Source organism: Drosophila santomea, chromosome 2L, assembly GCF_016746245.2.
Source record: "Drosophila santomea strain STO CAGO 1482 chromosome 2L, Prin_Dsan_1.1, whole genome shotgun sequence".
Lineage (NCBI taxonomy): Eukaryota > Metazoa > Arthropoda > Insecta > Diptera > Drosophilidae > Drosophila > Drosophila santomea.
In genome coordinates this window covers 15,744,581-15,768,967 of record NC_053016.2, presented here as the reverse complement: position 1 = coordinate 15,768,967, position 24,387 = coordinate 15,744,581, and the positions used below count along the sequence as shown (strand labels likewise).

Here is a 24,387-nt window from a genome sequence, read left to right as displayed (position 1 = left end):
AAATAAGTATGTTGCCTTAGTTTAAAAATTGCGCGTGCCAGTTTTGATACTGATCTTAGCTAAACTATTATTATTATTTATAAACTAAATATTAAACGAACAGTTCTAAGAGAACTATCTAAGAGAACGAATCTGTTTATAACCATTTGATATATTTTCGCGAGTTTTGACAGTCAGCGGATTCGTTTACCTGCCCGGCTAGCTCAGTCGGTAGAGCATGAGACTCTTAATCTCAGGGTCGTGGGTTCGAGCCCCACGTTGGGCGATCAATATATTTTGCTTTAAATATTCAAATTTTAATATTAAATAGACAACTCATTGTCGACACTCTCGACTATCAGATACCCGTTACTCATCTAATCATGTTTAATTCAGATTTGCACATTTATGTATGTATGTACATATGTATATATAAATGTCTTTTTATATACGATTTATTTTACTGGTCAAAAACTGCTGATTGGAATTATATAAAAATAGGTAGATAAATATGCTTGTAAGCATCATTTGGCTCGATCTTTATCTATATGCAAATGTTATTCAAACATGATCTGATAGTCGAGAGACTAGATTTCATCTTATTTTTGACTAAAAATGTTTTATATGTTGTAGAACCAATACTTTCATAAACTTATTTTATAGGTTTAATTCTAAAATTATTCAGTTTTCGATCGTTTTGACAGCCAGCGACCATTTTCACATGCCCGGCTAGCTCAGTCGGTAGAGCATGAGACTCTTAATCTCAGGGTCGTGGGTTCGAGCCCCACGTTGGGCGATGCATTTTTTTTATCTATTAAAATAAATAGATTATTTCTAGCTCTACGCTTTTAAATTGATTTTATCTTTATTATTTATAAATTATAAAAAATATATATATATATATAAATTAGTATGTTAAATTAATTTTAAAGAAACAAACTAGTATATGTAATACATATTATGTATATATTATTTAAATTTATATAGTTGTCTTGTAATTCACAACTATTTCGAATAAAACTAAAGAGTAGGGACTAATGTCTCTAGGTTTGACATCAAAGCGCCCTTTCATTTGTCTTGCAATCCAGTATTCATTGATTCACTGTAAATATTGACTGTAATATCCATCAATGTGTTAATAGGAGTATTATATACATATTTATACCCGTAACTCGTAGCGTAAAATTGTATACTAGATTCTGTGATACTGTTGATCCATTAAATTCTATACATATAAATTTTATGATTCCTAACACTATTTACGAAATGAGAGCTTTTATCGGCGATCTTCTCAAGTGCCCGGCTAGCTCAGTCGGTAGAGCATGAGACTCTTAATCTCAGGGTCGTGGGTTCGAGCCCCACGTTGGGCGAAACGAATTTTTTTTATTAGCTTATTCTATATTATTTTATTAAAAATGTTCTTTAATTGTATTTTTGATACTAAGCGTTTGGTTTACGCCTGTGGTTGCATAGGCTACAAAACGAAAGTCAATTTTAATTATTTGCTTATTTATAGACAAGACCTAATGAGTTTTTATTTATGGCAGCAGTCGTAGTTGTTTTTATTTCAATGACAATGTCCCGTGTGCTTTTCATCTGTCCCTCGCGAATATCGTTTGCGCTTTTCAAAAGTCTGAAAGCCATTTCAAGGCTGAATCTCGCCTGGAAGTGGCAGTTCACTGTGCCACCGAACAGGATGTGGACAGGATGCCATCATGCATGTCATATCTGGGGCAAGGTCCTAAAGCTTAGGAAACAATTGTCCTAGTCTGTACAATTGTTGTTGGCTATCTGTATTGTTCGGAAAAAAATGGATAAATTATGCTAATAATATTGTGTTCAGATCCCGGGGCAAACATATGACGCAGGTCATATTGCAGCTCATGCAATTCGTCCCATATGTTTGCATGGAGACAGGGAAATCTGAGATCAGACAAGAATGCGAAATGCATTCGCCTTCTAGACTCAAACACAAGGAATTGGAGAGCATGAGAATCATATTAGCTGTATTAATTACTCTGCATTATTCCGTAAATAGCTTTGCGGGAACAATTCTAGACGCTGTTTCCGCTGCGAATGTGGAAAGACTGATGTGTGCCGAGTGCTCTGCATGTACACATGTATGTATGTATGTATGTATAATGTCAGCTACAACAGCAATCAAAGGCTTGTTAATTAAAATGAATATGAAATTGCAGTTGTGATTCACAAGCTGTGATTAAATTGCTGTATGTGATCATTTCACTTGTTGTGGATATGTCGCAAATCATGATATCATGCAAAATAGTTACGAAATGCAAGCACTATTTCATATTTTCCATAATTTTCGATGCAAAAAACTACATTTTTAACAGAGCGAGGGCTTAAGAAAGAGTTTACCATACCTGGCGTGAGCATTGTATTTTATTCTATATTTGGGAACATATGTCAACAAGAACAATCGTAATGCCTACTTCGCTTCGAAATTGTGACGCTATTGGCTAAAACCTTTACGTATTTGGCTTATACCAGATTAAAGAGAATGATTGTGTTGTATGTTTGTACGTCAATTTACATTGACACTGGTTTCCTCGAAGCTCGTCATGATTAAAGTTCTTGCCTTAAATGTCGATTTGATATAATGTCGGACAAACAAAATGGTTGTAACTTTGTCGCATGTCGAGTGGATTAATGATGGCGTACCATGATAGAAGGAATAATGATGGCAGCTACTATAAAAGGGTCCCATTCCACATTGTGACACTATTGTTATCATGAAAACTCTGATGGTTCTCATACTTGGCTTTGCCAGTTCCTGGGCCGCGGACTACGAGCTGTTGATCGAGGATCCTGATATCTTCTCACCCTGCACCGAACCGCCGCCCGGATCGATTGGATTTCTCGATGCCTTCGACATTGGAAATCTGGTGCTCGACCAGGATGCGGACATCATTCACCTGTCCGAGAGTATCACCTCAAACTGGGATGTCGAGCCCACAGATCGCATATCCGTAATTCCCCCCTTTCTGCAGCGAGTTACACTGAATAATAAGCAATTGCTCTTAAGGCCAGGTTTGCATTAATGCACTACAACCGCGGCAGCTGGGAACCGACTATATTCAGCATGGCCACTCCGGATTTCTGCGCCTCAATGTTTGATGAGAATCAGTCATGGTTTAAGTACTGGACTAAACACATTTCGAACCGCGATGAAGTGATGGAAAAATGCTTTAAAACGCCTGGTGTGAGTTATACTTGCAATCAAAACAGTCAATCTCTTGCGCAGTGCTTTCAAACTTTGGATTTTATTGCAGACCGTTCTGAATCACAATCCATTCGATCTGCAGCTGCGTCTAACGGACATCCGTGGCGCCACTCTAAGGGGTCGTTACAAAGCTGTGGTTACCTTTGAGGCTGTTGATGAGAGGGACGTACCGCGCCGTAATTCTATTTGCTTCGAAATCAGGGGAGAAGCCGAAAAGATAAACTAATATCTTAATAGTTCAATCTGTTCAAGGAGCGGCATTAATAATCTAACAAACAATATAAACGCAGGATATACATGTTTCGAAAATAAAATATACGAACTATCTGCCTAACTAAGCTAAATTCCTAAGAAAAATGTACTGTGCTTTTAGAACAGATTTTTATATCTGTTACTCGTGAAGTTGGTTTAAAGTACTCCTTGATTTGGTTTAAAGTATCTAACAGGTACAGCAAATCTATGAAGTATATATATTGTTGATCAGGTTCACTAGCCGAGTATATCCGTGTGATTTCGGGAGCTATAACGATAAAATTAGGCATGCAGATGGTAGAGACGTAGAGGCAACTTTGTTTTAGAAGATTGCCACGCCCACTACGACACCCAAAAACTATCCGCCAACACTTCGGCTCATTTCATTTTAATATTTGTCTTGCCATTCTCTATCGGTATACCAAAATTTCTACCCATTTCTCCCAATTTCTACCGATCTTCTAGAAAATGTTGATATTTCTCGTTCACACTCATTTTGGTTTTACAATGGCTTGTTTTACAATGTTTAAGCACGAATATTTTCAAGGCTCACTGGCGTTGACATGCCAATTATATTGTTACAGTTTGACAATATCTGATTAACAAGATGATTGTTTCATTGTTGCATGCTGAGTCGATGTACGATGGCATACCATGATTAAAAAAGGGAATCTTTTTATAATGTTGTATGTATCAAAGATATTCCCAATACCATTGTGACAGTGGCTATAAAGGGTTCGGATCTGACACTTTTCGGTTCAATGGTCATCATGATATTTGTGCTGCTGCTCTTATTCGGAGTGATCAGTTCCTGGGCCACTGATTATGAATTATTGCTCGAGGATCCGGACATATTTTCGCCGTGCACTGAAGGTCCGCCCGGATCCATAGACGCCCGGCAGGCAGTTAATTTTGACGATCTCGTAGTCGACCAGGAAGCGGATAGACTTCGTATCTCCGGGAACGTCACTGTCGTGTGGGATGTGCAGCCCACAGATCGGATTACTGTAAAACAAATGGAGTTTCAGAATAATCCTGGATTTTAATATCAAAACTCTTGCATCCGTGTAGGCGAGACTGGATTTCCTTCACTACAACCGCGGTTCTTGGGAGCCCACTGTTATTAGCATGGCCACCCAGAACTTTTGCTCCATCATGTACGACAAGAACCAGTACTGGTATAGATATTGGACAAGGTACATTACCAATCGCCTTGAGGTGGAAAAGAACTGCTTCAGAGGGCCTGCAGTAAGTGTAGTTCAAGCCATTTAACAACCAAATATGGTAGAATATAATAGCAATCCTATATGGGATACAGATTATTTATATTCTTGTGTGCAAAGGAGTAAACCCAGTTTGGTGTCACGAGCCACTATACCATTTTGTTTGTACCATATTTTGCAATATTTCGTTTTCTTTCAGACCGTTTTGGTACACGAGCCCTTCGATCTCATGCTAAAAGTAGAGAATTTTCATGGACCTCTTCTTAGAGGACGACATAAAATGGTCGTATTGTTTAACGCACTAGATGAGAGGAATATACCGCGACCAAACCCAATTTGTTTGGAGATCAGAGGAGAACCTCTCAAGTTGAACTAGTTGATTGAATCGACAATTTTGTTGGAAATTATTATAATAATAATAATACAATAATAATTGCAAAAAAGAGAAAACTAGTTTCGACACTACTTAAATGCAATATGAATATTTTAATAATAATTACATAAATTGTAACACATACGTTTTTATTTAAATATAACATAATTGTAAAGACCGGTTTGACTTCCATATCTCCATGAAGCTCACTTCTTATTATACCCGTTACTCGTAGAGTAAAAGGGTATACTAGATTCGTTGAAAAGTATGTAACAGGCAGAAGGAAGCGTTTCCGACCATATAAAGTATATATATTCTTGATCAGGATCAATAGCCGAGTCGATCTGGCCATGTCCGTCTGTCCGTCCGTCCGTCTGTCCGTCCGTATGAACGTCGAGATCTCAGGAACTACAAAAGCTAGAAAGTTGAGATTAAGCATACAGACTCCAGAGACATAGAAGCAGCGCAAGTTTGTCGATTCATGTTGCCACGCCCACTCTAACGCCCACAAACCGCCCAAAACTGGCACGCCCACACTTTTGAAAAATGTTTTGGTATTTTTTCATTTTTGTATTGGTCTTGTAAATTTCTATCGTTTTGCCAAAAAACATGTATTTAATTATATGAACTCCGCACCCCGCACCCCGCACCCAGCACCCCAGCACCCCGCACCCCACCACGCACCACGGACCCCGGACCCCGCACCACGCTCCAGCACCCAGCACTCTGCACCCCGCACTCAGCACCCCGCACCCCACACCGCGCATAAAATGATAAAAACAAGAGAGAACGCTATAGTCGAGTTCCAGACTATCTGATACCCGTTACTCAGCTAGTGGAAGTGCAAAGGAGAAATTTCCACACTGACAGTTTTTGGTGCGGTAGCACCCCGCTGAGTAACGGGTATCAGATAGTCTCGACTACAGCGTTCGCACCCCGCACCCCGGACCCCGCACCCCGGACCCTGCACCCCGGACCGCACACCCCGTACCGACCCGGACCCCGCACCCCGGACACCGGACCGGACCCCGCACCCCGGACCGGACCCCGCACCCCGGACCCCGCACCCTGCACCCCAGACCGGACCCCGCACCCCGGACCGGACACCGCACCCCGGACCCCGCACCCCGGACCGGACCCCGCACCCCGCACCACGGACCTCGCACCCCGGACCGGACCCCGCACCCCGGACCACGCACCCGGACCAGACCACGGACCCCGAACCCCGCACCACGGACCGGACCCCGCACCACGGACCGGACCCCGCACCCCGCACTACGGACCGGACCCCCACCCCGCACCCCGGACCCGGACCCGCGGACCGGACACCGGACCCCGCACCGCGGACCGGACCCCGCACCGCGGTACGACCCCGGACCCCGGACCCCGCACCCCGCACCCCGGACCCCGCACCCCGGACCCCGGACCCCGCACCCTGCACCCCGCACTCCGGAACGGACCCCGCACCCCGGACCGGACACCGCACCCCGGACCCCGCACCACGGACCCCGCACCCCGGACCCACCCGGACCGACCCCGGACCCCGCACCCCGCACCCCGGACCGGACCCTGCACCCCGCAACCCGGACCCCGCACCCCGGACCGGACCCGGACCTCGCAACCCGCACCCCGGACCCCGGACCGGACCCCGCACCCCGGACCGGACCCGCACCCGGACCGGACCCCGGACCCCGCACCCCGGACCTGACCCCGGACCCCGGACCCCGCACCACGGACCCCGCACCCCGGACCGGACCCCGCACCCGGACCAGACCCTGCACCCCGGACCGACCCCGGACCCGCACCCCGGACCGGACCCCGGACCCCGCACCCCGGACCGGACGCAGCACCCCGGACCGGACCCCGGACCCCGCACCCCGGACCGGACCCCGGACCCCGCACCCCGGACCCCGGACCCCGGACCGGACCACGGACCCCGGACCCCGCACCCCGCATAAAAATTGATAAAAAACAAGAGAGATCGCTATAGTCGAGTTCCCAGACTATCTGATACCCGTTACTCAGCTAGTGGAAGTGCAAAGGAGAAATTTCCACACTGACAGTTTTTGGTGCGGTAGCACCCCGCTGAGTAACGGGTATCATATAGTCGAGAAACTCGACTACAGCGTTCTCTCTTGTTTCGTTTTGTTTTGCGGTTGCAGGCACGCGTTTAATGCAACTTGAGTTCAAGTTGCGGTTTCCATATCGGCTAGCTGCGTGTGGCAAGTATCTTCTCGGGTATCGACGAGAATAAGGAGAATAAGGGAACAGAAGGTACTTTATACCCGTGTACCGCTTGCCAGAGAGTTAAATGTATTTTTTTTTGGGTCACGATTGCCGTTGTTAGGTGGTGAATATGCAAATTCAACGGTCGGTTATTGGATTACCTGATGATCGTCCATATCTATTCAAATTGCACCAATCGATTTGCCAATTTGCAAAGCTCTTGCTTCACGGAAAATGATTCTTGAAGTTTAGCAAAAACTTTCGAGCGGGAGGGAACCCTCGGAACACTTTCATTTCATATTCCCGGCAAATAATTTTCTACTTTCTAAAACCAAAGAGCCAGCAACAAAGACAAGACTGTCTTTAGGTGGAAATTAGCCGAGCACGATTTTGCAGACTCCTTCGAGCAATCTGGCAAAATCAACATCTGAGAAATAACCGATACTATGGCCGCGGGCACTCATATATAGTTCGTCGGATCGCATAGAAAATCAATCAGTGTGGACTTCTGCTTGGCAGGCTCTTCGACTCAGCATAAGAAACGGCTATTTCTGGAGGCTGCAGCTTTGTTCGCCAACCCAAAATGCTAGCAATGTAGGACGTGGCGACGGGATGACTCTGAACCCGTTTTCTTTTTGTCCATCTCCACCTCTTTCCACCTAGCTGCTGCTGGGAATCTTGGGGGAATTATCGAGGAGCAGCACCGAAAAAGCAACAAAATTGCAGCATGAATGGGGCTGTGAACCAGCTGGAGAGCCGGTCCGTGTGGGCTGTCTTTGTAGGCTATTGGAAAGATCAAGAGTTTATAATGCCAGCTCCACGTTTGTTGTGTGAGCGGTGTGTGTGTTGTGAGCGGTGTGCATGGGTGTGGGTCTCTCCGCGGTTGTGTGAACTTTTCCAGTTTGCTCTGACTGGCATAAATTGTGGGTTTTTAGGTGTCTAGCTCACTGTTTTTCCGGCCGAGGCGGCTTGCCAAGATAAATGAATACACATTGAGAGGCTGGGGTGTCCTATACATAGATGCACCACGTCCATTGCACTCGCTGGCTTCCCCTGTGCCTAGACTTGAATCCGATGTCTGACAGAAACTGGAAAGTGTTTTGAATACAACCACGTATTGGCCGGAATGGCTGCAGGCTCGAAATCAAGATCTTTCAGCTCGATGACTGGTTATTAAACCGTAAGTAAGCACTACTTACAAAATATTGGGTAAATAATTTAAAATTAAATGCAGTCTCAGTGGCTTACGATATTAATCAATACAAATAACTTACGAATGCCAAACTGAATTGATCTTGAAATTAAGTTTAATAGGCACTTTTACTATGCGTTGTAGGAAGCTAATAAAGGCGTCTAGCTGTTTTGCAAACCAGGTCCATTCGCCCATTCATAAGGCGATAACCGAACTGGGATTAGGACCAGCTGAGCTCTCTACCATCTCTCTACCACAAAACCCAACATTCACGCCAACGCGCTGTGTTTGGGCCTGGTCAACGTAATGACAGCTTCGCGTGTTTCGGCCCGCGAGTGGATGGCTGGCTTATTGGTGGCTATATCGCCCCACGACTACAAAATGTTCATTCACAAAGTGCCGGCAAGACGCCAACGCATTCGAGGCAAGAACCGCTTATCAAGCTGTCGCTGGCGGTCTGTTGTCACACACAAAAAATGGTTTTGCAACAAATAAAAAATAATAATTTGCATGTGGGCCGCGTCTTGGAAACGTGGTTCAATCATTCAAAAAATCAGCTTATAAGATTTGAACAATTTTGGTCGTTTTTCTATTGGAATTTATTCTATTCCGATTTCTGGGGTATTTTTATGATTTTCCTCTATCCCACATATCATATTTATTGCATTTTTTAAATCTATAAGCATATATCACGGTAAAAGTAATTCAAATGTTATTATTAATAGGTTCAAACCTATTTTTGGTCGAACCCAATGGATTATTTATTTATCTTGCATGTGGAGTTGCACGCAGTGGCTGTATGGCAATATAAAAATAAAAAAAAATTAAATAAAAGTTGGCAAAAATAGCCGAAAATCGATTTCCGTTCAGCTTTTGTTCGTTTTGTGCTTCGCCGTGTTGTTTTTATTTGTGCATTTCCTGGCTTTTCCGTTGCCATTGTCTCGTTCGTTTACCTTTGAGCAGTGCTGTTTATGCAATTACCATGGCCCAGAGCCGGCTTCTTTTGGGCATTTTGCATGAAAATCGATTTTGCAATTGACATTTTGATGATTGTACCTGTTACCCGTAGAGTAAAAGGTATACTAGATTCGTTGAAAAGTATGTAACAGGCAGAGGGAAGACCATATGAAGTATATATATTCTTGTCCGTCTGTCCGTATGACCGTCGAGATCTCAGAAACTACAAAAGCTAAAAAGTTTAGATTAAGCATACAAACTCCAAAAAGCATACATAAAAAAAATGTTTCGATATTTTTTCATAAATTATTAGTATTGCAAGTTTCTATCGCCCACAATTTCTCCTTCGCACTTCCAGTAGCTGAGTAACAGGTATCAGATAGTCGGGGAACTTGACTATAGTATTCCCTTTGGTTTTCACGATGTGTTTGGCACTAGTTTCTGCACGGTTGCGCAAAAACCGAAAGTTAAATGCAGCTGTTGTTGACATTTGGGCTGTATGAAAAATCGATGCTTGCTTGGCTCCTGCGATTGCTCACCAAATGGGAACATTTTATGTCTTAATCAAGACAAGACGCCTCCTGCTGCTTTCGATCTGCTTTGCTCATCTTGCTTTTGCTTTCAATGTCATTTATTGTGTAATTGAAGCTTTATTATGGGCAAAACCTAGCCAAAACAAAACGAAAACTCGTTTTCGCTTTTATTGACCATTTGCGCGTCCTCACTCGCTATTTTTTCTCTTCAAGAAAGAAGCACACATAAAAACTTTGGCTGCCTTTTACGGCTGCTTCATAACAATCTGCTGCCGTTTGGCCATCGTGACACTGATACTTGGCCAGAAACCAGCGGCAACGCTTTGTGGTCTTGACCAAATAAGTTTGTTGAACAGGATTGTGTGACAAAAACCCATGTGGGAGCCATTTTAGCTCGCTATTTGGCTCACTGTCTTGACAAGAATTTGTGGGATTATTGACTAGGGTTCCCATATTCCCATGTTGAATATACGATGAATATTAATTAAAGTTAATCCCGAGGGAATTGGTCGATTCTGTCTTCAATCGAGCCATATGGATCTCACCCACTTTCATTACATTAAATGTGTCTCTCACTTTGCTTATTCATGTCATGTTTGGGATGTTTGCTCGTTGAATTTGCACAATAATTTTCTGCTTTATTCGCATTTAATGAAATGCGCAGACAACAAAAGTTAAACTCAATTAGATTTAATCCAGCGAAAAAACGATGACGATATGAACTTTGAACTTCTGGGCTAATGGAATCAACAACGATTCCCATTTTAATGTGAAAACACGCGGTTAATTGTATATGGAACATAATTAAATACATTATTAGTTCAGTTACTGTCAACCAAGTCTAATTTTCTCACCGATAAGAGGTTTTTTGTAGCATATCTAGACTTTAAAGGGATGCACCTTTGGTTTGGTTCCAAGTACTAACTTAAGGGGCAAAATATTTGATACAATTGTTTCACTAATTTATTATCTTTTCCTGTTGCAGAATACTTCGCCCCTGTGGGAGGACTTTGTGGCTAAGGCCGGAAAACTACACACTTGCTTAAGGTAAGTAAACTTTCGGTCTAAATGGGTTGCTTCATTCTGGAGAACGATATTTCATCAGCGGCCAGCTAACGACTGCAGTTGCAAAACTCTAGAACAAGAACTGCGTGTTAATAAACTAAATGTTCGTATTCCTGAATTTGTGTTTACGCTTTTCACTTCCTCACACTGAGGCGTATATAATGTGTGTATAATTATTTTTGTGCTCTTTCTGCTGTTGCTAAATTTTTTGGTCGTTGGGTAGAGACCACCGCCACAGACTTCGGGCATTTGTATGTTTTATTTTCTCTGTGCTTTTAGTGCTCAGACTTGGCCTAAATTTTCTCGAGGGGCGAGGGTACCCGCGGCAATGTCTGGCCAAAGTATGTAGCCGCCGAATAGCGGCTGCATTAATCACTACCCTGAAGTCCTATTGGCCGAGTTCAAATCACGGGACTTGCCAAAACGCGCTTCGAGTGTTTGCCCACTGCGCTTGACACACATCTTGACCGATTTCCCGCCAGGTGAAGACGCCCAGATGGGTACCACTTGTGTATACCCTGGATGTGGGTATTAAGTATTACTTACTATGGTTCCAATCATTATAGAATTACGACTAGGGTATTCAAAGCTTCAGATACCGCAGAAACTGTGTATGTTCAGTGTGTATTTTTTCCTAGCTGACGCCTAATTGAAATATCGCCCACGGGCAATTGGAGAAGATGTTTATTAAATCTAGCTGGCTGGACCCACAATAATAATGATGTTTCATTTGCTCTCCTCTGTTCACAGGGCCGCCATCCAGGCAATCGCCGCCTATTTGGACGCCTTCCAAAAGATAGCCGATGCGGCGACCAACTCAAGAGGTAAGTTCAAACCGTGGATTCGTCTGGGTGAAAATACGGTGGATTCCCCTACACCGCCGGCTCGGGTACTGTATCTCTTTCCGCTGCTCATTATTCATGGGTCTATTCGCAGTCGGCGGCGGTCATCGATCTGATTTTTATACACATTCATGCTTTCGTTGTTTACGTTGTCGGTTTCCCCCTTCTGCGTTCGACTGGCGATGTTGCTATTCTCTCTGACCTCACGCATTTCGTTGGTTTTGCTATTTATATTTATTTATCGAGTGCCCGATTATGCAATGTCCGACGTCCGATTCTCGATTCTCGATTCTCGCAGCCCACCTCAGTACGGGCGGGAAATGCGTTACCAGATGGGAGAGCTGTGAAATAGCAGCCTGAATATAGTACAAAATGTGGCTGTTCCATTGACATTTTCAACCTTTTATACTCTCTTAACGCCCTTCCATGGATCTGGTGTGTGGCTAAGTGCTAAGTGCTAAGTGCACATCCTCGTGCCAACCCCTTTGGCACCAAAAGCCTGCTCGCCTGGTCGTTTGCACTTACTAAATGGATTCATTAGTTTTAGGGGTTACTTGGCACAGTGCGGTCAAGCATCGACACAAGTGTCCGTTCTCCTTTGGAGGCGTTCCAAATACAACTCGAGTCTCAGTTTTAGATTCTCGATTCGCACTTGGCACACGGTCAACATGAGGGGTGCTTAAGGTGGTGGGTTTTCTGGGTACCCAGCAAGTGGTTCTAAGAGCCGGTCTTTCAAAGGAGACTCGACCCAATAAGCTACTGCCTATTTGGCATATAAGTACATATTAAACGAGGATGGAAAACGTTATTATTTGAGTCGGAGGCAGTCCGAGATAATCGGGCCGCCTGTCACTTGCTGGTGATATGCAGAAGCAGGAGCAGTAGCAATAGCAGTAACTGGTGGCCTGACCAGTTGTCCCGGATCCGACTTTGAATCGAACTGTGGCATGGCATAATGGGCACACACGGGACTTGGGAGTTGGGAATCGGGACCTAAGACTGGAGAAATGGAGTCCCGATTCGTGTCGCATGCAATGTTGTCTGCTGCGCCTCCAAATTGAAACGACAGCCCATGGCGTGCGATTGTTACTGCATGCAACAATGGATGTTCCCCTCCAGTAATTTAATTTGGCAACTGTTTAATATTGCATGCTTACATGCTTAATTTGGCTTACGAAACATACAAGGCAAGGTTCTAGGCATTTGATGGCGAAACAAGCGGAAAGTGTAACATATTGTCTTATATAAGCTAAGTTCAATACATTCCTGAATAAAACATTGAATTTTAACATTTCGGGAATGTTGGTATTGAATGATTAAATCAAATCCCATGTTCTGTTTAACATGATCACTTGTATTCCCTTGATTGCAGGCGCCTCAAAGGAGATCGGCACCGCCCTGACCCGCGTCTGCCTCCGACACAAGGCGGTGGAGACACGTCTGAAGACCTTCACCAGCGCCATTATGGATTGCCTGGTGCAGCCGCTGCAGGAGAGGATCGAGGACTGGAAGCGCACGGTGGCCACCATCGACAAAGACCATGCCAAAGAGTACAAGCGCTGTCGCACTGAACTGAAGAAGCGCTCCAGCGACACGCTGCGCCTGCAGAAGAAGGCGCGCAAGGGTCAGACGGACGGATTGCAGTCCCTGATGGACTCGCACATGCAAGATGTCACACTGCGCCGCGCAGAACTCGAGGAAGTCGAGAAGAAGTCCTTGAGGTCGGCCATGGTGGAGGAGCGTCTTCGCTACTGCAGCTTTGTCCACATGCTTCAGCCAGTGGTGCACGAGGAGTGCGAGGTCATGTCAGAGTTGGGTCACCTACAGGTGCGTAAAGCGGTGCCTACGTTGTGTGCTCAGTGACTAATAGAGGTTTTTTTTGCAGGAAGCCATGCAGTCAATTGCGCTAGTGACCAAGGAACCCAGTGTCCTGCCCCAGGCCTCCGAGGAGCTAATTCACGACGCTAAGGCCAGCATTAATCTGTACCCGGAGTCTCCAGGTGGCGGTTCCGGCTCGCAGGGCGGCGGCTGCTCCAACTCGCTGGGTTCCCGAAAGAGCTCCGTCTGTTCCATTAGCAGCATGAACAGCAGCGGCTCGAGCAACTCTCCCGGTCACCATCACTATCCGCGCTCCTTGTCGCAGGTGCGTCATGTCACAGGGTTTCGTAGTTGTCCACCAACCATCAAACCTGCATTTGGCATTGTGGCGTCCGCTCATTTCTTGGTTTTCATCAATGGTCTTTTGTGTTTCGTTTTCGTTTTTTTAGTTTGTAACGCCCGCAATTCGCTTGAAACCTGGTGAATCCAGTGATAGTGGCTTTTGCTCATCGCCAGCTCTAACAACACAGGTTTTCATTTCTTTTTCTTCCGTTCAACTTTACCAAATTACAAAGACTTCTCCGACTTATCTTTGCTTTGATTTTACTAACGACTTTGCTGATTCTCCACAGACCTCGAACGCAACGAATCAAACGGCAAATGTCTCAACCTGGCCCCCACATTCCCAGGATGGCGTCGACACACTGCCACCGACCGCGGACCGTCCGCACACCATTTCGACGGCATACGAGAAGGGTCACCAGCGTCCTCCACTGACCGTCTACACGTTCCAAAACCCGGAGACCATTCACGAGTCGGGCAGCTGTTTGAACAACGGAACCGCAGCCCCGAATGGACAGCCCTTGTCCGGACAAGCCACTCCGGCCACCCAGAAATCCCCGGCTGCCTCACTTAGTCGGCCCCCCTTGCCAGTTGTAAGTATACTGGAGTTCAGAACTCCTGTATTTATTGATATGATACTTATGTTGATTGCGCTATGTACAAATATCTGAGTTAGTCTTTAAGTACTAAGTGTACTTTAATGTTATGGAATTAGGCAATTCGAATAGTCGGGAAACCGTCTATTAACTTTTTACATTCTATTAAGTTGTCTCTCTCGTTCTGTTGATCATGGCCAACTCGCCATAGAAGCCAGCCCATGTGGTGAGTATGCCAGAGTCAGAGCCCCACCAATCGTAGATCCAACAGCGCGCTCATCTGCATGCGCCCCGCTAGATCACTGACAACTAGGACCTTTAAGTCGCCTCATCATTAAACCTAAAACATTTAGATTTTCACCGTGACTAACCGATGGCCTTACACACTTTTCAGCGCTGTTCATCGCTGGAGCGACCCCTTTCGGCCCAGAGTAACCACCGCCAGGGAAGTGGGAGCAATCTGCTGCAGCGCCAGTGCCCCTCGCCGATTCCGGCTCATATCACGAAAGGTAAATGGTGAATGGTGCGCAATGCCTGGCAATTGCCCAGCTTGTCTCCGTGTATTTGTGTGCACGCTTGCCCTTGGCTAATCCCATCAGTCTTACTAATAACCGTGTCCACCCGCATGTCCTTGCTAACATCATCCGCACACAGAGCTGTCCGCAGCGCATCATGCACAGCAGCAGCAGCAGCAACAGCAGAATCAGAATCAGCAGCCTCAGACGCCACCCACCTATGTGAACATGTCTGAGCTGGCCACCATGGCAGCTTTGAAGCAAACCAACCAGCAGCAAAAGACCTCTACGCCGCCTCTGCAGCAGCAGAGCTCCATTGACTCGACCTGCTCCCAGCATTCCAACGACTCCACCGGCTCGCATCAGCTCCTCCAGCAGCAGCAGCAACATCAATCGCAGCAGAATCACCACTCAGCCACTGCCACACGCTCCCATTCCATATCCTCGACGGCCTCGTCACTGCACTCGCATCCGTCGATCGACTCCACCGTCGCTTGCGGCTCGCTGGTGGGCCAACACAACCACAGCACCAGCACCAACACGAACACCAACACCACCTCGCCGTCCAGTGGCAGCTCCACGCCACAGAACCATTACTCGCCCCTGCTAACCAACTCACCCACGTCCACTGCCGCAGGTACTCCCAGTGGCAGCAGCTTGGGTCCTGGGTCCGGTTTGGGATTTGTCTACCAGGTCAGCTCCCCGACACCTCCCTCCAGCGAGGTGCTAAAGATCACCGAGCAAGGCGCAGCAGGACAGGATCAGGGTACAGGATCAGCCAACAGCGTAGCAGATGAGATGGATGAGCGATCAAGGGCCTCTGTCCTACAGAAGGCGTCAATGTTCGAAAAGGCGGCAGCTGCGGCTGCGGTTGCGGTCTCGCCTCCAGCGTCCATTCAGGTTGCATCCAGTGCCCCAGCTTCTGGAGGCGGAACTCGACGATCCGAGGCGGAGCAGCAGGAAATGGGTGAGTTGAATCAGCGACCAGCCGGATCGTTGAAAGCGAAGTGTGTCAATTGATCCTAGCACCCAGCCCGCCCAGCACCAAAGCGCACTTTGAACATGAGTCTCCCCTGTCTTCACTTTCATGACTAGCCCGTTTTTTATTTATAATTGACAAACATATCGTATATATATTTTTTAACCCCCAAATTTTTTTTTTGTTTTTCCCTCCCCTTTCTCTACAATATTTTTGGTTTGTTGTGTAAATGCAACGGCAACAACTGCATCAAAACCAACTTGAAACCATTAATTATTTTTTGGTTTTGACTTCATGTTCACCCTACCCAAAATCTCTGTCGCCTGTAAACTATTATTCACAATGAACCAACTGCACCACAAAAACAACAACAACAACCACAAAACCATCTTTAAATCGGTACCAACAAATATGAAATATGAATTTAACAGACAAATCTTTCGAAGATTCAATACAAGCACTAAATAATTTAATTGGCGAACTAGACTCCTTTCAACGCGAGATAGATGAGGGCAAGGTCAAGCCGCCATCGAGCACCAACAACATAAGCAGCAGCAACAACAATATGACCACCAGCAGCAACAGCAGCAGCGACAACAACAACCTGCCCGCCACCAGCAACATCGAGCCCTGCGCCATCAGCAATCAGACGAACTCGAGCGGCTGTGGAACAGACATATCGGACACCACGTCCGACGAACTGGCCGGCGACGATATGGACGTCAGGCAGCGGGATCGAGATCGGGATCTGCTCGGCGCCAGCGATTCGGAGCTGAGTCGCTGCTATGTGAGCGAGACGAGTTCGCTGACCGGTGGTCTAACGGCCGGCGGCTACGAGAATCCCACTTTCGCGCACTTTGCGGCCAATGCGAATAGAGATGACGCTGTTTCCCTGGCCTCCGACAGCGTTTGTCTCGGCCAGCCGCGCCATGCCTACGTGGATACTTGCAGCGACAGCGGCAGTGCCGTGGTGGTGATCTACGACCACCAGATTCCCAACACGCCCGACATTGAGTTCGTGAAGCAGAACTCCGAGATTGTGGTGCTGCGGACCAAGGATCCGCAGCCCCACGCGCTCCAGCTGCACGAGATGCGCGAGCTGCAGCAGTTGCCCACGAATTTAGCCGCTTCACCGGACTCCTCGCCGGACTCGGCCGCTGGCCAGGCGCCACCAACAGCAACTGTGGCGCCCGCCAAGCAGCGACTCTCCTCGTTTCGCGCCACCAGTGAGCAGCAGTTGCAACTCCTCGGACGCGGCAGTCCGCAAAGAGGTAAAACACCCAGTGAGCAGGCGGTACAGAGCAGACCACAGGACCAGCATTATCCACAGACACATCAGCAGGATATTGATGGCAGTAGTCCACCAGTAGAACTTGCAAGGCGCCAGCTGCCCCCCAAGCCCACAAGCTTGAGCGTTTTTAACGGCCCCCTCCCCACTGCGGGCGATAGGCCTGTTGTGCCCCGAAAGTCGGATTTTAAGGCCGATCTAGATGCTAAAATACGCAGGCAAAAGCAGAAAGTTAAACAGCAGTTGCAGCAGCAACAGCAGCAGCAAGAAACGCAGCAGCAGCAGCAGCAGCAGCAGCAAGCACCACAAGAACAGCAACACTCACCACAGTCGCCCCAAACCAGAAACTGTAATGTCACTAATCAACAAGCCGCCAATATTACTGCATTTGCATCTGCAACCGCAACAGCATCCACAGACCCGTACCCGCATCAAAATCATAGAATGCCAAACCAAAATCAGACAGCCACATCCAATCACAAGCAGTGCAAGACGTCCACAATGGCGATGTCACCGTCATCACCTCGCGGCCATCCGCCATTATCACCGTCATCGCTATCGTCATTACCATTACCAGCCACCAATTCATCACCATCAAATGCTCGGTCATCGATGTTGTCCGCCAGTGAACGACCACCACCCGCTCATCCATATGTGTGCTCCAATGCCCCAGCCAATCCCCATCATGCCAATAGCATTACCAATGCCAATGTCAATGCCAATGCCCAGCTCAAGCCGTGCATTACGCCCCGGCCGGCTTCGTTGTCGGGTTCGTTTTGATTTGTTTGGATTTTTATGGTTTTGGTTTTTGATTCCTTATTTTGAATACGTTCTTACTTTGTTGTACCTTGCCAATATCCTTATCATTTGTGCTTGCCAAAGCAACTTCACGTGGTTTTTGGTTTCTTCGTTTTGCTATAAGTTCGTTGTGGTAACCTTTTTCGCGCTAAGCACTAAGCTCATACCATCAAGTCACAATCATTAAGTTCAGATCATCAACAGACAAACAGCAACTCAAAAACAGCATGATACTGCCACTAACTGCTCAATGCTTAATCACTATCAGATTTGATCAATTGTAACTAAAATCTTTTCATAAAATTGCATTTTGCGAAATCGCTTGAATTAGGGGAAATTTCTTTTCTACATGAATTTATATCGAAAGTGCCATCACTGCCATTAACGCTTTTCCACTCGCTTCGGGGTCACCTTTATGATTCACAGCAGACGCGAAATTTTCATAACTTTTTCGATCAGCAGATCCTAACTCTGCGTCTATCTCTAACTTCTGGTATTAGATGGTGTCCTGTGTTTTGTGTGCCAAGTGTATAACTGATTACTGTACATAATATGTGAATAACAGCATAAACCAATGACTTGATGCGCAAAATGACCGCCTTACTTACTATGATTTTCACTTTTCCTAGGAGGAGCGGCCAGCGGTGGCTCCACGCGCATCGGCCGTCGCGCGTCCATCAATCAGGCCAAGCCACCGCCGCCAGTTAGACGCAGTTCGTCGGTGACCCCCAGTCCCAATGCCTCGGTCGGGGTAAGTTAAACCTACTTAATTACCTACACCCAACTAAGTTAGCCACATAATATAAGGTAGTCGCTAAGCCGCTCCACTCTGGGTCACACACTCTTTGGTTTTCTTTTTTGCTATTACTCTTTAACTTATGATTTAATTACGCAACGCAGCTGCAGCAGCAACCACAGCACGCGACTCTGTCGCAGCAGAATCACCAACTAAGCAGCTCCAGCGAGCACTTACCGCCGCCACCGCCATTCATGCTGGACGCCATGGCCCAGATTCCCAGCTCAGCGCTGAAAGTATCGGAGACGGTAAGAGCCCTGGCTGCCATGCGGCACCAGCCAGCATCACCCGTGTCCCTCAGGCGCATGCAGCAGCAACAGCAGCAACAGCAGCAACAGCAGCAACAGCAGCAGCTTCAGCAGCAACATCAACAACATGTGCAGCTGCAGCAACCCCTATTGCAGGTGTGTGCACGCTAGGCCAGTTCCCATCTGTACCAAAATGTTAGAACTCCTACACTCACCTGGCTAGTTGACTTTGCAACCTAATTGGGTACAATATGTTTTAGAATTCCCAAGTGTCATAGAAGCCATATGCTTATCACTAATCGTAAACTGTAGGACTTTCAGTTGCTTTGCTAACGTAAAAGTAATAGATTTTTAGCATGCCTTAGTCTTTCCCTATGTCAGCATCAATAGCATACCTTACGAGCGCAACGCTTTAAACTTGAAATACAATTTTGAGACTCAAGAGTTATTCCCCAATAAAAGACAGTATATTCAGGCGTGAGAGTTAGGTTATATTCTTAGGGCCCAACTAGTGCACGAGAGACCCACCTTCAATTGATTTTCTTCCACTACTTATCATTTCGTTTCATTTCAACTTACGTTTGCTTTACCACTACCACAAACACACAAACCGAAACCCTTATCCCCCACGTAGTCTGCGCACAACTCCCCCTCGAATGATGACCTGACCGTATTCCACGACTATTTGGATCTGCACGCATATGCCCAGGCCTTGGCCACCGGCCAACAGCCAGGCGGTCAGCAGATGGCCAACCCGCAACGCTTTTTTCACCAGCAGCAACATCAGCATCAGCATCAGCTACCGCCGCCGCCTGTCTATCAAGTGGATGCCGTAAGTGACCAGCGGGGATCTCGCGGGCTAACTAACCTAAACTAACAGCTGCCTTCGTATGGCCTAAAACTACTGCGCTCCTTCCAGCTTAGTTGTAATGCTATATTCATAGATAACTCTAGAGCTTAGCTTTGGTCGTGTTTTGGCTAACTTTTAATTAGCGCCCGTCTTCCTCTCTTTTTTTCTCATGCCACAACCACACCATCACTGACATACATTCACGAAGCAGACATTCCGCACCTCATCACCAGCCGCGGGCGGAGGGGGTGGCGGCAGCATATACGCCCAGCCCAAACTGGTCAACAGCATGTCAAGCTTCCGCACCAGCAGCCCCAGTCCCAATGGACATGCTCACCCACTGCCACCGACACAGCCAAAGGCGAATCCGAACCTAATTGCACAGCTCAATGCACGACTCAGCGGCAAACAGCAACAGCAACAGCAGCAGCAGCAACAGGTCGAGGGGATCTACGGCAACCAGCAGACGCCCGGGGGAGAGTCCATCTACATGCGGAGTGGCTTGCCCATGTCGCAGCCGCAACAGCAGCAACACTATGACGGTAAATCTGAACAAATCCAGCTGCAGCACCAGCAACAGCATAGAATTTACGCTAGTTTCGGCACCTCATCATCACCAATGTCATCGGCCCATACGGCCAGCAGCAGCAGCAGCACTAAACCGTCCATTCTAACACCGACCACCTCTTTCAATGCATTGCCTCACTTTCCCCTGTCTTCATCCACATCATCGTTGCTCTCCAAAGTCAGCTCATTCTCGAACTCTTCATCCGCATCCCCACCAACAATGGCAGCGGCCCCTGGTTCGGCCAATTCGCATTATCAGCCACCGCAGCCGCCGAATGCAGCAGTTGCTAACAGCAAAGATATGGCCACCTACTCAAGTTCGTTTACCAAAAATACAGCAGCTGCGCAATCGCCGAACATGAGGCAGGCTCATTCCCATCAGCACCACCAACAGCCGCAGCAGCACTACACTTGTCCGCCTCCTCTGGAGGATCCCCCACCGCCGCCCATTTACGCCGCCAGTGCATCGGCCACGATGCCCAAGAAGGTTGCCCGTCCGCCCACTGGCCAGAACACGTCTCACTCGAGCGCCTATGCAGCAGCCTCGTCCACGGCCACGCTGCCCAGGAATATGATGCAGCACCAGCAAAGGTTGCAGCAGCAGCAGCAGCAACAGTATCAACAGCCGGCAAGCATAGGCATAGGCATTGGCAACGGCAATGGACACCTAGGTCAGCGTCCGCAGTTGCCGCTTCCCCAGCAGAAGCTTAGAGCTGCACAGCAGCAGCATTTGGCGGAGCAGCAGCAGCACCAGCCACAACAGCAACATCAGCTGCAGCACCAGCAACACCAGCAACACCAGCAACGCCAGCCACCCATTCCCTCACGCCACTCGAGTGTGCAGCAAAAGATATTCGTCTCCACGAATCCATTCATACAGACAACGGCTGTCAAGTTTCACTCGCCCTCGGCCTCGCCCACGTGCGGCTCACCCGTAACTGGGTCTGGGTCTGGGTCCTTGGCCAGCATTTATGCCACAACCTCGCGTGGCGGCCACCATCACCAGCAGCAGCAGCAGCAGCAACAGCAGCAGGCTCAGCAGCAGCACTACTATCGCGATGCTGCTGGGGGCAACAGCAACGGCGGCGCTGCCTACTATAACCACAATGCCCATGCCCATTCCCCGGCACATCATCCAAGTAAGAGCGCGAGCTGGATTTGAATTGATTCGATTCGATTCGATTTGAGTTAGTTTGATTTCATTACGTATGATTTTATTGCAAGGAATGAGCGCTGTTTTGAATATTATTGTTTTGCTGATTTTCGATTTCGCTCGATTGAGACCATTAAATTTTGATTTGATGTTAGCTCTAAGTTTACCTTTGGCGCATGCTGCATATGTTCTTTTGCTTTTCTTTCGTTTGTGTTATCGTTTGGAAATTGCTGCTAAATAACCTGATTGAGATTGTGTCAAGTGCGTCTGGAAACTATCGGATCAACATGGGAATGCAGTTTCCGCCGCCGCTCGATCCGCAGTCAACTTTCATACCAATTTTTCCAATCATCAATCAAACATTGTGTCGAACTCTTTCCAACAATTGTTGGCTTTTATTTTGCATTTCCATTTGGATTGACCACTATATTAACCACTTCTTCGCAAGCCAACATCCACACAACCATTGATCGATCATGTTTGCTTACCATTTTCTTTTATGCACCCGTATTGACAACACCGACAACACATATCAATAGACTATGCGACAAGCACAAATATCGAAAAGACTGGCAGTATTCGGGCCAAGACCAAGGCCGAATTCCTCGAGAATCTCAACGCGAAACTGGCTAAGCAGGGAATGTCTGGACGAGCATTTGCCGTGCGAAATCTCATCAACAGTAAGGCCCTGGTAAGTAGTGCACTTCGACAGCAACTCACTCGATTGCCTCACTCGACAATCTCTATGCTCTGTCCATGGCATCATGGCAATTAGATGTATCAAAATCCACAAAAACTATCGCGACCCAGTGCGCAATACCGTAGACCACCCACCTATCCCAACACCAGCACATCCACCAATGCCACTTGCGAAGACCAGTGCTAAGTGCTAAGGTATTTTATTCGTTCCTAGTCGTTCACGTTCTCGTTCGTTTGAAGCCTACTAAGCCAGCTGGCAGCTAATCCACTCAGTGCCACGTTCTACCAACTAACTGCTCTACGATCTAACGATAGACCTAAGGTGTTGCAAGCAAAGTGCTCCTCTTAATCGCTTTTTGTGTACTCTTTCAGCCGGACCCTCGCATCTGTCACGAATCGCTGATGGATCAAATAAAGCGCGGAGCCACCTTAAAGCGTAACCAGAAGATAAACGATCGCAGCGCTCCCAAAATACATTGAATTAACCTATAGGCTTAAGCGAAGCAGCATATTTATTACTATAATAATAATAATTAATCTACGAATATCCATGAGGCCCGACGCCTGCTCGACTGCAGGGCTCTGCAGAGTTTGGTTTGAAACTGAAAACTCGAAACACAGCATACAACTTAAATACATATGATTACAATACAATATATTCGATATACGATATTTAACAAGAGCATTAAGTATAACTCGAACTAATCAACACCTTTCTTGATTTCCTATATCCCAAAAATGTGTCGAAAGGCTTTCTCTGTTAAGTGAATACAATATGGAAGACAGTTAGCAGTCGTATGTTTATTTATATATTAAACTCGAATTTAGAGAACTTCTGTTTATAGATATTTTATGTTTATGTATTTCCCATATTTATAATTTCCCTTGCTTATGTACATACATATGAATATGAGTTTAACAATCACTCGAAACTAATGTGACGCCTAATAAATGGAATTTATCGTAATCGTTTTGAGTATTTTTTACTTTTGTAATATAATTTTGTATACCATCAACTGCAAGTCAATTGGGCCATGTCTGAGCGTATTTCACAATAGAACCCATAATACATTGTCTTGAATAATTAGATTTAGAGTTAAAACGTTAACCCAATACTCGATATCCCACTGTAACTTTACTATCTGCGATGAAGAAACGCAATTGAATCTGCTTTTAAAAACGATAACTATTTACTGCCAAGCGAAAAGGGATCAGGCTTTCGCACCAACTTAAAGTGCTATATGAACATGTTCATATCATATCATTTCCATTGGACTGAATCTTTTATTGCCATTTTAAATGCACCCCAGAGTAAATAGACGCCCTCTCTCAACGTTTAATACTAACAATATCATTTGCATTCATATCAATATCAGTTCATTAAACCTAGAACAAAATGTAAGTTTTAGCTCCAGATCTTGGTTGTTTTACACTTTAAATTTAACGGAGATCTGATTATAGCATGCCCATAAGGTAAACAAATTTCCTATCCCCCAAATTCCGACCTTTTAATACCTACAAGCGTACTACTTGATAGTTGATAGACTTTTTAAATATTTACAAAATATTTTGTATATAGGCTCTTCAAGGCTCCACCAATAATCGATGAATATTGGCAAACTCGTAACCAAAAACGTGGCAATAATTAAGCTATGACACTCTATTAGAGTTTAGATTAGACTCCAGAGAGAATATACAAGTTCGAGTCGAAAGAAATACATATATTTTTTTGGGCGATCCATTTTATATTCACCACATAGCAGTGCGTAATCACGAACGTTAATAAACTTAGCCATATGCAACAATTATTTACACATCTAAATGTTTATTATAGTGGGTCTGTGTTAACTGC

At 46.2% G+C, this 24,387-nt stretch overlaps 3 protein-coding genes and 3 non-coding genes across 50 annotated transcripts in view; all 6 read left to right on the top strand.

The window, feature by feature from the left end:
• Positions 1-23,462, top strand: part of LOC120443737 (protein MTSS 2) — a 37,435-nt gene extending 13,973 nt beyond the window's left edge. For 2 of the 44 annotated variants that reach the window (XM_044005646.1, XM_044005645.1), the window contains exons 3-17: positions 10,965-11,026; positions 11,795-11,868; positions 13,259-13,713; positions 13,772-14,029; positions 14,337-14,639; positions 15,037-15,151; positions 15,297-16,124; positions 16,568-18,193; positions 18,852-18,973; positions 19,123-19,422; positions 19,901-20,098; positions 20,328-21,822; positions 22,376-22,527; positions 22,612-22,730; positions 22,908-23,462. In XM_044005646.1, the coding sequence (XP_043861581.1) occupies positions 10,965-11,026; positions 11,795-11,868; positions 13,259-13,713; positions 13,772-14,029; positions 14,337-14,639; positions 15,037-15,151; positions 15,297-16,124; positions 16,568-18,193; positions 18,852-18,973; positions 19,123-19,422; positions 19,901-20,098; positions 20,328-21,822; positions 22,376-22,527; positions 22,612-22,722 (6,099 nt within the window). In that variant the 3' untranslated portion in view covers positions 22,723-22,730; positions 22,908-23,462. Of the gene's footprint in view, positions 1-10,964; positions 11,027-11,794; positions 11,869-13,258; positions 13,714-13,771; positions 14,030-14,153; positions 14,235-14,336; positions 14,640-14,853; positions 14,869-15,036; positions 15,152-15,296; positions 16,125-16,567; positions 18,205-18,851; positions 18,974-19,122; positions 19,423-19,900; positions 20,099-20,324; positions 21,871-22,375; positions 22,528-22,611; positions 22,731-22,907 lie in introns of those variants that run through there. The other 42 variants (XM_044005658.1, XM_044005662.1, XM_044005651.1 and 39 more) reach the window with 42 other exon arrangements.
• On the top strand, positions 193-265 carry Trnak-cuu. The gene has a single exon. It is a non-coding gene; the product is annotated as a tRNA-Lys (tRNA).
• On the top strand, positions 703-775 carry Trnak-cuu. The gene has a single exon. It is a non-coding gene; the product is annotated as a tRNA-Lys (tRNA).
• On the top strand, positions 1,277-1,349 carry Trnak-cuu. The gene has a single exon. It is a non-coding gene; the product is annotated as a tRNA-Lys (tRNA).
• Positions 2,733-3,568, top strand: LOC120443742. Its single transcript, XM_039622999.1, has 3 exons — positions 2,733-2,969; positions 3,026-3,202; positions 3,273-3,568. The coding sequence occupies exons 1-3, from the start codon at positions 2,733-2,735 to the stop codon at positions 3,447-3,449; spliced, it is 591 nt and encodes a 196-aa protein (XP_039478933.1). The 3' UTR covers positions 3,450-3,568.
• Positions 4,211-5,224, top strand: LOC120443740. 2 transcript variants are annotated; one of them, XM_039622996.2, is made up of 3 exons: positions 4,211-4,482; positions 4,547-4,723; positions 4,898-5,224. In XM_039622996.2, exons 1-3 carry the CDS (start codon positions 4,237-4,239, stop codon positions 5,072-5,074), a joined length of 600 nt encoding a protein of 199 aa, XP_039478930.1. In that variant the 5' UTR covers positions 4,211-4,236; the 3' UTR covers positions 5,075-5,224. The 2 variants fall into 2 exon arrangements, with proteins under 2 accessions (XP_039478930.1, XP_039478931.1); XM_039622997.1 differs by having other exon boundaries at positions 4,547-4,671; positions 4,898-5,010.
• Positions 23,463-24,387: the final 925 nt, after the last annotated feature.

Bases quoted from the DNA above. Each gene is read 5' to 3' on its own strand.
- LOC120443742 (XM_039622999.1), top strand. From the start codon at position 2,733: ATGAAAACTCTGATGGTTCTCATACTTGGCTTTGCCAGTTCCTGGGCC. The intron at 2,970-3,025 runs GTAATTCCCCCC...ATTGCTCTTAAG, and splicing joins AGCCCACAGATCGCATATCC to GCCAGGTTTGCATTAATGCA. The intron at 3,203-3,272 runs GTGAGTTATACT...ATTTTATTGCAG, and splicing joins AATGCTTTAAAACGCCTGGT to ACCGTTCTGAATCACAATCC.
- LOC120443740 (XM_039622996.2), top strand. From the start codon at position 4,237: ATGGTCATCATGATATTTGTGCTGCTGCTCTTATTCGGAGTGATCAGT. The intron at 4,483-4,546 runs GTAAAACAAATG...GCATCCGTGTAG, and splicing joins AGCCCACAGATCGGATTACT to GCGAGACTGGATTTCCTTCA. The intron at 4,724-4,897 runs GTAAGTGTAGTT...GTTTTCTTTCAG, and splicing joins ACTGCTTCAGAGGGCCTGCA to ACCGTTTTGGTACACGAGCC.